The sequence below is a fragment of the Phycodurus eques genome, chromosome 18, assembly GCF_024500275.1.
Source record: "Phycodurus eques isolate BA_2022a chromosome 18, UOR_Pequ_1.1, whole genome shotgun sequence".
Classification (NCBI taxonomy): domain Eukaryota; kingdom Metazoa; phylum Chordata; class Actinopteri; order Syngnathiformes; family Syngnathidae; genus Phycodurus; species Phycodurus eques.
This window is the reverse complement of record NC_084542.1, coordinates 8973665-8987137: the sequence shown is the minus strand read 5'-3', so window position 1 is coordinate 8987137 and position 13473 is coordinate 8973665. Positions and strand designations below refer to the sequence as shown.

At 41.3% G+C, this 13473-nt stretch overlaps 1 protein-coding gene across 3 annotated transcripts in view; it reads right to left on the bottom strand.

The window, feature by feature from the left end:
* nbas (NBAS subunit of NRZ tethering complex) overlaps window positions 1-13473 on the bottom strand; it is a 163170-nt gene that overhangs the window by 48783 nt on the left and 100914 nt on the right. For 2 of the 3 annotated variants that reach the window (XM_061704380.1, XM_061704379.1), the window contains 3 exons: window positions 13233-13343; window positions 7817-8067; window positions 2975-3318 (listed from right to left, as the gene is read on the bottom strand). In XM_061704380.1, the coding sequence (XP_061560364.1) occupies window positions 2975-3318; window positions 7817-8067; window positions 13233-13343 (706 nt within the window). Of the gene's footprint in view, window positions 1-1954; window positions 2039-2974; window positions 3319-7816; window positions 8068-13232; window positions 13344-13473 lie in introns of those variants that run through there. The other variant, XM_061704381.1, reaches the window with a different exon arrangement.

Below are 13473 nucleotides of genomic sequence, written 5' to 3'. Positions count from 1 at the left end.
GATGCTGCCACCACCATGCTTCACTGTTGGGACTGTATTGGACAGGTGATGAGCAGTACCTGGTTTTTCTACACATACCGCTTAGAATTAAGGCCAACAATTTCTATCTTTGTCTCATCAGACCAGAGAATCTTAGTTCTCCCCATCTTGGAGTCATTCAGGTGTTTTGTAGAACACGCCATGCGGGCTTTCATGCGTCTTGCACTGATGAGAGGCTTCCGTCGGGCCACTCTGCCATAAAGCCCCGACTAGTGGTGGGCTGCAGTGATGGTCGACTTTCTAGAGGTTTCTCCCATCTCCCAACTGCATCTCTGGAGCTCAGCCACAGTGATCTTTGGGTTCTTCTTTATCTCTCCCACCGAGGCTCTTCTCCCCCGATTGCTCAGTTTGGCCGGACGGCCAGCTCTAGGAAGGGTTCTGGTCATCCCAAACGTCTTCCATTTAAGGATTATGGAGGCCACTGTGCTCTGAGAAACCTGAAGTGCAGCAGAAATTTTTTTGTAACCTTGGGCAGATCTGTGCCTTGCCACATTTCTGTTTCTGAGCTCTTCAGGCAGTTCCTTTGAAATCATTTGCTCTGATATGCACTGTGAGCGGTAAGGTCTTATATAGACAGGTGTGTGGCTTTCCTAATCAAGTCCAATCAGTATACTCAAACACCGCTGGGCTCCGATGAAGGTGTAGAACCATCTCAAGGATGATCAGAAGAAATGGACAGCACCAGAGTTAAATACATGAGTGTTACAGCAAAGGGTCTGAATACTTATGGCTGTGTGATATTACAGTTTTTCTTTTTTAATAAATCTGCAAAAATTTCAACAATTCTATTTTTTTTCTGTCAATATGGGGTGATTTTAGCAAATGGCTGCCATATAACAAAGAGTGAATAATTTAAGGGGGTCTGAATACTTTCCGTACCCACTGTATGTCTAACACCCCGAAATACATAATTCCTTTGGATAGTCTTCTGGTGTGGCAGCTTTAGAATGCCTCTTTGTTGGCCATGAGTGCACGCACGTCACGGAGAGAAGGTGAAGGTATGCGCGGATGATGGCTACCAGCACGGTGTGATTGATTGGATCCAGTGTGAGCAAGTTAACCATTCAAGAGGAAAGGAGCAGGCCTTTTGCTGTTGGGAGACTATTCAATTTAAAAGAAACACACACAGTCAGTGTCAATGGATTTTTCGCATTTGTTTGTGTGTGTGCACCTGCCAAAATGACTTCCTAATGTAACTATTGAGTTGAGTTCACTGCCACCATACAGCGTTTGAATCTGAAATTGTATCTCGCAAGTTCAAGCAAAAAAAAATTGGAAAGCAAAAACAAAATGGCCGAACCACTGCTCGTATTTGGAAAAACTTGGAAGTTGCGTCACTCATATCTCAAGGCACCAATGTAATATGATATAGCTACAGCGGCCATTGCAATCCACTTCTTCCTTGACAATCGTGCCATGTTTTGTGGTTCAATAAATGCGTCTCAAAATGCTGTTTTCCGAGAAGAACACCACGGTTTGCAGTTTTTCTGTTGCAGCGAGTTGGTCAGGGGAGTCATCGATGGCACTTTTTCCACGATTATCCCGTTCTGTCTCTTATGGCCACATTGCTCGGTGTGCGGCAGGCCTTAAAAGTGTCGACAGGATGAGCAAGCGGCGTAAACGGTAAGTACAAGCTGAAGGTTAAACATTAAAAATGCTTTTTTTGTAATGAATAATCTGAAGAGGTGAAGAAAAAGTGAGCATTTCCTTCCATTTTTCTGACAAAAACATTATATAATGTACATCGGTCCAGCATGTGTTGAGCTATGCCCTCGCCCCATGGCCTTGTGGGAAATGGACCCATCCATCATGTGTGGGCAGCAAGTGAGGGAGGGGTGGGGGGGGGGGAAGATAAGTGGGGCAGTGGGAACAGTCAAGGTTCTCCCCCTCTAAGATGATGGAGAAAGGCATGATAGCAGGTTGCAGGGAGACAAAGTGCACGTTAAAGAGTGCATGGGGAGCACAGCAGAGCCCACTGGGCGCTTGACTTTAATTGGCGCTGAAAGGGGGAGAGGCACAAATTAGTTTGATCAAGAGGGGGGGGGGGCATGAAAGTAAAATGTAAAAGAAAATTCGATAGCGTGGCGAGCAACTTTAGGAATAACAACAAGTAATTGTATTACACTGCAATATGAAAATAAGAACTCGACAAAAATGTTATGAAAAAAAATTTAGGAATGTGAAACAACAAAACAAAAAAATCAGACAACAAAATGTAAACAAAATGAACTCGATTAATAATTACACCAGTTAAAATATAAAATTCTAAAATAATAATTAATTATAAAATAATACATCAATATAAAATGTAATAATAACTGTAGTAAAATTAATAATAATAACAATAATAATATCTAAATATATTTAAATATTTTTTAAATGATTGTATTTATTTTCATTTAAAACAATTCTTTATTGACTAAACATTTATTATTAATAATAATAATAATAATATTTATAAGACATGCTGCCGACCCTTGAAACTCTCTGCAGTTTTTGTTTTACCTTAAAACAAAGATATGTGAAAGATTAATATTTCAGTTAAAATGAAATTTTGGAACATTATTTACTGTAGAAAACATTAGGGAGCTATTTAAGTTTTTATTTTCCTTTATACGACATGTTGCTGAGCTTGCAATCTCCCTGCACTTTTTAGAACTTTAAAACAAAGATGTCTATTGTCTCAGATTGAATTAAAAAAAAAATAATAATAATAATATGTTGCAAATCTGAAAAACTATTTCATAAACATAAAGGCATTCAAACAAAGTGTTGGAGTTTGTATTGACGCCAATATTTTCCCTTTTACAACAAATATTGGCTCCAAGTATCTGTTATCGGCCTCCTTGATGACTAATAATTGGTCTCGGCTCTGTAAAAACCATATCGGACCATCTCGAGAAGTTATCCCCAGTGTAATGCTGCTAACACTCACGTGTGTGACGGCCTCGGTGGAGAAGGTGATGCCATCCAGGAAGTGAACGGCGTCGACAGGAAGCAGTCTGTCAAGGTACTTGGCGCAGGTGTCGTAAGCGTGCAGGTAGTCCTGGTCGTTCTGCGGGGGTCTCTTGAGTAGCTGGGCGTCGCCCTTCCAGAACAACTTCTGCAGCCATGTGGCGTGGACCGCGCTAGGCGACATCATCACTCCCTGGCCGCAGCCGGGCCTCGGCAGCAGATTGGCCAGTTTAGAGATGGACAACACGTTCTGACTGGTCAGAACTGGTTCTAGAGCGGCCAGTGGATCCTGGGATTCGTCGGTCAGCTGGCGGTAGTTTAAGCCTGCACAGAAAATGTTTAATGTTTACATTGTTTTGCATATTCAGAAAGACGGGTTGTTAAAAAACAAAAACAAAAAATGTGCACACAAAATGAGTGAAGGGACACCTTGTCATTAAAATTAATTAAGTCCGAAATTCATCCATCCATCCATGCATTTTCTGAGCCGCTTCTCCTCACTCGGGTCGCGGGCGTGCTGGAGCCTATCCCAGCTGTCATCGGGCAGGAGGCGGGGTACACCCTGAACTGATTGCCAGCCAATCGCAGGGCACATAGAAACAAACAACCATTCCCACTCACAGTCACAGTCATGCCTACGGGCAATTTAGAGTCCCCAATTAAACCGTGCCGCCCGTCCAAAAATCAATTAAAATAAATTCTTTAAATAGGGAAAATCCTACATTAAAAATGGTGCGATTGTATTGCATTCGGACCAAAAATATTATATTTTATATATAATATATATATTTATATATATATATATATTATAAACAATTCTGGTTTATTCTGTCAATATGGGGTGCTGTGTGTACAATAATGAGGAAAAAAATAAACTTAAATTATTTTAGCAAATGGCTGCAATATAACAAAGAGTGAAACATTTTATTGGGTCTGAATATTTTCCATACCCACTGTGTGTGTGTGTATATATATATATAAATTCAAAAAAAATAAATTAAATTCTCTAACACAAAGGAAACTATATGCATACACAAGCAATAAAAAAGCTAATAATTAGAATACAGTAATCCTTCATTTATCAAAGTACACAGAAATCCCCTAAGTAGCGACCATACAGGTATATCTATTCATTATTTACAGTATGTATAGTTAAAAGCTTTACGAATAATACCAATACAAAATATGCACAAGACTGATGCTGTGCGTCATGCATGTTGTAAAGCATCAGCATCAGACAGATACATTAGTGTGGCAGCCTGTCTGAGATTTAAATATTCAACAGTGGACCGCCTGTGGGATGCAGATGTGAACAACCCCCCCCCCCAACACACACACATACATACACACATAGACACACATCAAACCGTGACAAATGCACACACACATGCAATTCCAGACAGGCTCAGACAGAAACTTGAGCTGCAAAGAAGAAGAGCTTGCACTTGTACGAATGTTCACTCCCCCAGCCGCTATGGAGAGCCCACTCAGACACTCAACTGGTCCTCTGAATCATACTATTGTGAAAATTGTGCAAACAAATGCGGAACAATTGTTCCAGCGGATCCAATAGAATGTGTTTTGTCTTGCAATTCCATATAGTATAATACATTACGTATGTTTTATACCGAACTCTTCCTCTCTGTTTGGCCATCTGTGGGGTGCTATAACCTGTGCATGCATTTTTAATGTCAGCAGGTGGGCCAGTTTGACACTTGAGTGCAATGAAATCCACTTAGCAACGAGCGGCCAATTAAATCTGTGATGTGACCAGGGAAAAAGAATTACAACAATTATGTTCAGTGACATGTTCAATGACAACAAAAGTAATAGTTTGACATGAATTACAAATGCTTTAGAACTGTCTGAGTGAATTACAGTGGGTACAGAAAGTATTCAAAGGAACTGCCTGAAGAGCTCAGAGACAGAATTGTGGCAAGCCACAGATCTGGCCAAGGTTGCAAAAACATTTCTGCTGCACTTAAGGTTCCTCAGAGCACAGTGGCCTCCATAATCCTGAAAAGGAAGATGTTTGGGACGATCAGAACCCTTCCTAGAGCTGGCCGTCCGGCCAAACTGAGCAATCGGGGGTGAACAGCCTTGGTGAGAGCGGTAAAAAGAACCCATGGATCACCGTGGCTGAGCTCCAGAGATGCAGTTGGGAGATGGGAGAAAGTTCTAGAAAGTCAAGCATCACTGCAGCCCTCCACCAGTCGGGGCTTTATGGCAGAGTGGCCCGACGGAAGCCTCTCCTCAGTGCAAGACACATGAAAGCCCTGACACCTGAAGGACTCCAAGATGGTGAGAAAGAAGATTCTCTGGTCTGATGGGACCAAGATAGAACTTTTTGGCCTTAATTCTAAGCGGTGTGTGTGGAGAAAACCAGGCACTGCTCAGCACCTGTCCAATACAGTCCCAACAGTGAAGCACGGTGGTGGCAACATGATGCTGTGGGGCTGTTTTTCAGCTGCAGGGACAGGGCGACTGGTTGCAATCGAAGAAAAGATGAATGCGGTCAAGTACAGGGATATCTTGGACGAAAACCATTCTCCACAGTGCTCAGGACCTCAGACTGGGCCGAAGGTGCACCTTCCAACAAGACAATGACCCGAAGCACACAGCTAAAATAACAAAGGAGTCGCTTTCAGTTTTTATTTTTTAATAAATCTATAAAGATTTCAACAATTCCGTTTTTTCTGTCAATATGTGGTGCTGTGTGTAGATTAATGAGGGGAAAAAAGAACAATCATTTTAGCAAATGGCTGCAATATAACAAAGAGTGAAAAATTTAAGGGGCTCTGAATACTTTCCGTACCCACTGTATAAGATAGCATTTAGTGGAGTAAAACAACAACAACCTTAAACAAGTTAAAAAGAAAAAAGTTTAAATATGATTAAAAACATTTAAATAAAATTGAAACAAAAAAATAAAGAATAAGACAAAAAAATAACATTGTTCGTGGAAAAATTTAATACATAAATAAATAATTAGCAATTCAAATCTAAAGTGAAAACAAACATTTTTCGAACAAAAAAATATTAAGAGAATTAAACCATTAAAACACAAACATTCAAAAATAAAAAGAAAAACATGGAAATAAAAGACAATTTAAAAATTAAAGAAATGCAACAATTGCATTAAAATTTAAAGAACGAGACAATTAGAAAATGTAAACAGAGATGAATAACAATCAGATGATTCAAAAAATAAAGTTTAAACATTACATATGAAAATGGGGTATTTATAAAAATAAGAATAAAAAGTTATGTTCTCATAAAAAAATAAATGTATTTAAAAAAAAAAAAAAAAGTTTCAAATGTAGAAAAATTGCCAGGATGTTACGCACAAACTAACAAGTAAATAAAACCACAAGCTTCTCATGGGAGCTAACAATCATGACAAAGCAGAGTTAAGTGACATGTTTATGAAAATAACCTCTTGGGTAGATAACCCTTGCAGTGGCGTGTGTGTCTGTGTGAGCCAGAAGCATGTTGCGAAAATTGCGGCGTCATCATGGGGCAGGCGGAGCAAGTGAGGCGTGAAAACCCAGCTGACGTACCCCGTTGACCTTTCCGCAATATCCTCGGAGACGAGTCGCCGCATCTCCAGCCCTTCAACTGTAAACTTTGCGCACTCAAGCAGTGACAAAGAGCAAACAGCTCACAAACGTCCTTGGAGCAGACACTGACCAATGGTGGATGGTCAGGGCAAGCAAGGATCTAAATATCAGACGCACTGACCGACTTTTATAACCTAAATTTGCAATATTTGTTCCATGAAACTGTATTCATTTATTCCCAACAGTCTATTATCTTCATTCAGTAGTGTTTCTCTTGGCTGCATTGTTTCCAGTACATGTATGTTAGATTTTTTTTGTCCAGCCTTTATCTGTTTTCATGTAGCTCGAATCAGTCCAGGGCCTTTAGAATCAGTAGTGCTGCCCATAACTTCAACTATATTAGAAATGGGACTGCTTCTTTAACCAATCAGATTTCAAATTTGTCTTCACAGGGCCAGAGCGCTGGCCCTTGATGATGTCATAATTTCTTCATCCTCTGATTGGTTGGTCAAAGCAAAATTTAGTACAGCCAACTTTTGACGAGCAAAACTAATCTGTAGCGATCTGCACACAAACTATTCAATATTCAGCATCATTGGTGAGTATGATGTACTTTAAAATTTTTGGTAACATTAGTACACAGCTGTCAAACTAGTGGCCCGGGGGCCAGATCCGGCCCGCCACATCATTTTATGTGGCCTGCGAAAGTAAATCAAAATTGCTCATTGTGTTCTGGTGTAATACAATTGAGATATTTGCAAGCTTTTTTTTTGTTACCAATCCCACTTTGAAAAGAAATGTAATACTCGAAAAACATGTATTTATCGGCTTCTGATTTCAAAACTGGTTATTCTTCAATGTGTTGTATTTACTGTATGTAATTACAGTATATGAGGTAATCTTTCATTTATATGGGTTCACAGTTGTAGCGGCCCGCCGAAGGAAGACATAGCTACGATGTGGCCGTGACAAAAATGAGTTTGACCCCCACTGTATTAGTAGATAAATATTTATTTATGGCACAGTTGCATGATTCTATGTTGCATTTTTGTTTGGTATTCATTATTTATTTCCATAATTGACTATATGCCAACACTCGATTGTGGAGCATCGGCATAAAATCTCAACCAGGCTAATTATTTCCGGTTGTCATCGTCTCTTCTGCCTTCTGTTATATTTTTGCAAATGCTATCTGCTACTCATGGGGCAAATCAAGCCAGAAAACTCAAACTGAAATGGTAAAAATGTAACCCCCAACTCACCGCTGGCCACAGTGCGGAGCTTCTTAAGTAGTTTGACGTGGCTGTCAGGCGTGATGGTGGCGGCCATGTACGGCTGGCAGCCGGCAGCGTCCAGCAGGGTGTAGTAGTAGAGCAGCCGGCCCAGGTCGCCGCCCTCCACGCTGGGCAGGACGTACTTGCTCATGTGGCTGTAAAAGGCCTGCGGGTCGCTCTTCAAGGTGGCAAACAGGCCAAGCGACTCGCTGCGGGATTCGATGTCCTTGGTGGAGAGACTGAGAAAACAATTCTGAAATCATGTATGCATAATCATAAAACACTTTTATTTTTAATTTAACTGTTTATTTCAAACATGGAATACTTGGAAATGTATAAGACAGCCCCTTGTGAAAATTAAAAAAAAAAAAAAAAAAAAACTTGAAAGCAACAGAAAAAAAATAAACTCAAAGTAAAATGGGATAAAAAAAATAAAAAAAATCTAATGAGTCAACTTTACGAACTTCAAATATGATATACCTTTTTTAGATAAGAAAAAATACATTAATTTGTTTACTATTGTCTACTCATGCTCGACTGGTCTACCAATTTTCATGTTGCTAAGGGAAACTGACTTCAGGAGCTGAATTTTCTTTGAAGGACCTCTGGAAAAGGCAAAAATGACTTGAAAATGTCCACTTCAAAATAGCAGACTTCATGTCTTTTCAGCAATGGGTCTTTGAGACTTTTTTGGTGGGTCTAGTCATGAGTAAAATTGCTATTAAATTTCACGTTGCTTTGTGAAATGGCTTAGGGTGCAAAATTTTCTTGGAAGAACCCCTGGAAAAGTCCAAAATGACCAAAAAATGCCCACTTCAAACCAAAATTGCAGGCTTCCAGTGCCTTTTCACTGATGGGTTCCTGAGACATTTTTGTGGAACTTCTCAGGATAGACAAGTCTGCCAAATTTGATGTTGGTAGGTGAAACTGGCTTTGTGGGGGGGGTTACTTTTCTTTGAAGGATGTCTTTTCTGGCATTGCTTCTTAAGACTTTTTTGTGGGTCTACTCATGATAGAGAAGCCTGCCAAATTTCATGTTGCTATATGAAACTGGCTTTGGGGGCTTTGTATAAAATACAAAGTCAACTTTTTGTGTGTAGGAGTGATTAAGCAACTTTAAATAAACATCATTGCGGGTATTATTTGGGATGCACAATTGTCCGCGCAGCCCCGCTGAGTTTCATTACCTAGCGTTATCTAGTTTTCAACACAATTGCCCAGTCCTAGTGCTGGTTTTTTTTCCCGTAGGTACACAACACCACTCGTCTGGTTCCTTTAAAAATGCAGAAGCGGCAAAGCAATCAAATCCAGTCGAGTCATCTTGACTTACAAAGCTTCTTGTTCAACGGGCCTCCTCCGTATCCCCTCAGTGCTCCCTGTGCCATCCAAACCACACTAATGCTATTAAACTCACAAGCAAACAGAATTGCGGTGCTAATCACAAAGTCGGAATGAACGAGTAGGAAGGCGGCGAGGATTAGTTGGAGTGTCATTATTGTGCGAATTGATGCGGCCTGTATGTTCACGTGATCTTTCCTCGCTAATTTTGCTCCTCACAGATTGTCCATAACGAACACGATGTTCAAACAGAGTTTTGATTTTTACTCCCGCTCCCTCCAACTCCCGCAGAGATTGCTCTCATTACCGGGCCAAAATCTTTTAATTTTATACCACCCCATACCAATACTAACCCACTCTCATCTGTAGTGAATACATTGAATTACTGGACGGATGGATAGAACAACAGTGAATATAATAATACAATAATATCCAACCTTTTCCTGGTTAAATTGTTCACCACTCACATTTTTTAAAGTGAAAAGGTTCAATACGCACACATTCCTTAGAGACAAGGTTAAACGTGCACCTTTTACTGATGTTTAGTGGCATATAAGCCGGGGAGTCGACACTCAAACGTTTTGCAATTAACAAAAAGGACAAGGCATTTTGAGCGTGTTGACACGTTCGGGAGAGGTAATCTACCCGAGTTAACAGCGGCTATCGTTAGGAAGCCAATAAACAGCGCTGTGGTTCGCGTCCCTGAAGGACCCTAGCAAACAAAAACGCACACGCGTGCACACACACACACACGCACACACACACGCGCACGCACACACACACACACAGTGATAAGAGAGTTGCTGATGACGGCGGTGTTTAGCAGCGCATTGATTCCTGGCCGAGCGCGAATTGGGCGCCAACGCAATTGTCTCAGGGAAGCTCGCCGCCGTCATCCATCCTGACTTCCTCCCTTTATCTTTGTCTCTGGATCGCTTTCAAGCCAAATGCAAAAAGGGTATACTTGAAAGAAGCTGGGAAACATCACTGTCGTTTGCATAAACCACACAGAATGTCGAGTGAGAAAATGCTTCCTGAGGGAGGAGAAAAGCAGAGAAGTTGTATTTAGTGGTAGTGTTTTCTTTTGCTGCACTTTGCATCATGCTGACAGATAATTATAATATTTTGGCATGTCACCACGTAAGGGGCCTTTTTACTTGGATATTATGACCATTTGTGTGTGGGAGGGTTTAACACCCACTCTTCTCTGGTGAAAGAGTTCAACACCCACACTTTAGCCATTGAAAGGGTTCAACACCGCACATTTCTTGGTAGAAGGGTTCATCACGCACACTTTTATACAACCCCAATTCCAATGAAGTTGGGACGTTGTGCTAAACATAAATAAAAACAGAATACAATGATATTGTATATATATTGATGTCAGTAAATACAGTTCGGCATTACAGCTGTAAGTGCAAGTTAAAACTCTACTATGCAAAGCAAAACCCATTTATCAACAACAGGCATAAACGCCGTCGGCTTCTCTGGGCCCGAGCTCATCTAAGATGTACTGATGCAAAGTGGAAAAGTGTTCAGTGGTCCAACGAGACCACATTTTAAATTGTTTTTTAAAATTGTGGACGTTGTGTCCTCCGGGCCAAAGAGGAAATGGACGTTATGGACGCAAAGTTAAAAAGCCAGCATCTGTGATGGTATGGGGCTGTGTTAGTGCAAATGGCATGGGTAACTTACACATCTGTGAAGGCACCATTAATGCTGAAAGGTACATGCAGGTTTTGGAGAAACATATGCTGCCATCCAAGCAATGTCTTTTCATGGATGCTCCTGCTTATTTCAGCAAGACAATGCCAAACCACATTCTGCACGTGTTACAATAGCGTGGCTTCGTAGTAAAAGAGTGCGGGTACTAGACCGGCCTCCCTGCAGTCCAGACTTGTCTCCCATTGAAAATGTGTGGCGCATTATGAAGCGTAAAATACGACAACGGAGACCCCGGACTGTTGAACAGCTGAAACTGTACATCAAGCAAGAATGGGAAAGAATTCCACCAACAAAGCTTCAACAATTAGTGTCCTCAGTTCCCAAACGTTTATTGAATGTTGTTAAAAGAAAAGGTGATGTAACACAGTGGTAAACATGACCCTGTCCCAACTTTTTTGGAACCTGTTGCAGCCATAAAATTCTAAGTTAATGATTATTTGCTAAAAACAATAAAGTTGATCAGTTTGAACATTAAATATCTTGTCTTTGTATTGTATTCAATTAAATATAGGTTGAACATGATTTCCAAATCATTCTATTCTATTTTTATTTATATTCAACACAACGTCCTAAGGCGGCACGGTGGCCCGGCTGGTTAGAGCGTCAGCCTCACATTTCTGAGGACCGGGCCCCGCCTGTGTGGAGTTTGCATGTTCTCCCCGTGCCTGCGTGGGTTTTCTCCGTGTACTCCAGTTTCCTCCCACATCCCAAAAACATGCATGGTATGTTAATTGGCAACTCTAAATTTCCTGTAGTTGTGAATGTGAGTGCGAATGGTTGTTTGTTTCTATGTGCCCTGCGATTGTCCGGCAACCAGTTCAGGGTGTACCCCGCTTCCTCCCCGATGATAGCTGGGATAGGCTCCAGCACGCCCGCGACCCTAGTGAGAAGCGGCTCAGAAAATGGATGGATGGATGGATGGATGGACAACGTCCTAACTTCATTGGAATTGGGGTTGTAAATGAAAGGGTTCAACACCCACACTTTTCCCAGTGAAAGTGTTCAACGCCCTCATATTTTACATCCACGGTGAGTGTTTACAACCCACAATTTTTGTCAAAGTATTCAACGATACTTAATTTACACCCACACTTTTCCTGGTGAAAGGTTTCAACACCCACACTTTCCCCTGTGAAAATGTTTAACACCCACATTATTCATGGTAAAAGGGTTCAAGACCGGCAGTTTTACCAGTGAAAGGGTTCAATACTCACATTTCTTGGAAATGTGAGTATTGAACCCAATTTCCATTGGTTGGTGATCTAATTCTTCTTTGAAGCAATTGTATACTGCAGACAAAAAAAGTCCATTGTGCAATTGCCTATTCACCCTTCGCCTCCGCCTGCTCGGTTGACAATATTACCAGCATTCATCCATGCATTAAATCAATATCCATTTTACAGATGCTTCCAGCCACAAATTCATAGGTGGCTACACAGAAATTCATCCTTAGCTTTTTGCTGGAAACACACTTCGACACCAAAACACACAGGCACACGCACGAACACTATCGGTTGTGATTTATCATGAAATAGATTCCATAAAGCATTTTCTTATATCCTGACGTGACAGGGGGGGAATATTTATCACTGATGGACACATTTTTAGTAACGTATCACAGTGACCAACAAGTGCAGTGTAGTGTTGTTTTCATTCGTGAACGTTTCGTTCAAAAGAACAAATCTTTTCAGTGAACTAATGAACTGAATAAGTTTATAAAATGATTAGTTCTTTGAGTTTGGCCGCCGCCATGAGGGAGTCGGCTGGGAGCGGAAACGGAACTACTGCAGCCTTCTGTGCAGTCTTGACGCGTCAATTGCGACGCGCAGCTGTTGCAGCGGAGAAGATCCGGTAACAAATGCCTCACGGACTGGTACCGGTCTGGGGACCGGGGGTTGGGGACCACTGCATTACGGTACACCATAATGTATTTTCTGGTTGTCAGTTAGCACAATTATGCAAACACTACACTTACATTTCCTTCACAACACAATTCCGGCATGTTGGAGATTAATTTGGTGGTTACATGAATGAAGATTGCCTTGGCAGAGGTCTCATGGCTGTCATATGATTGTGTAAGTGTACCTGATTTTGTGGCTGCTCTGTGTGTGTGTGTGTGTGTGTGTGCGTGCGTGCGTGCGTGTGCGTGTACGTGGGTGTATATGTGTACAGTACATTAGGGGCAAGTTGGGTGAAGTCGTTTGAATGCTGTGAAACTGAGCAATTTGCAGGCAGCTAAAATAAGATGAAAAGAAAACTGTGAGTGTGTGTGTGTGTGTGTGTGGGTGTGTGTGTGTATGTGTGTGTCAGTGTGTGTGTGCGTGTGTGCGTGCGTGCGTACCCGCTGTCTGTAAAGAGGAACTCCAGATGAGTCATGTGGACCTCCCACAGAGGAACACGATAGCGCTTAGCCAGCGACACCGAGATGCCGTACACGGTATCATCCAGGGTCCTAAAAGCAAGAAAACACAGAGGAAGGGTGAAATAATGATCACTCATTAGCACCGCATAACACACACACCTACACACACACGCACACACACTGAATTTGGTCAGTACTACCGACTACAGATTCACGTTAA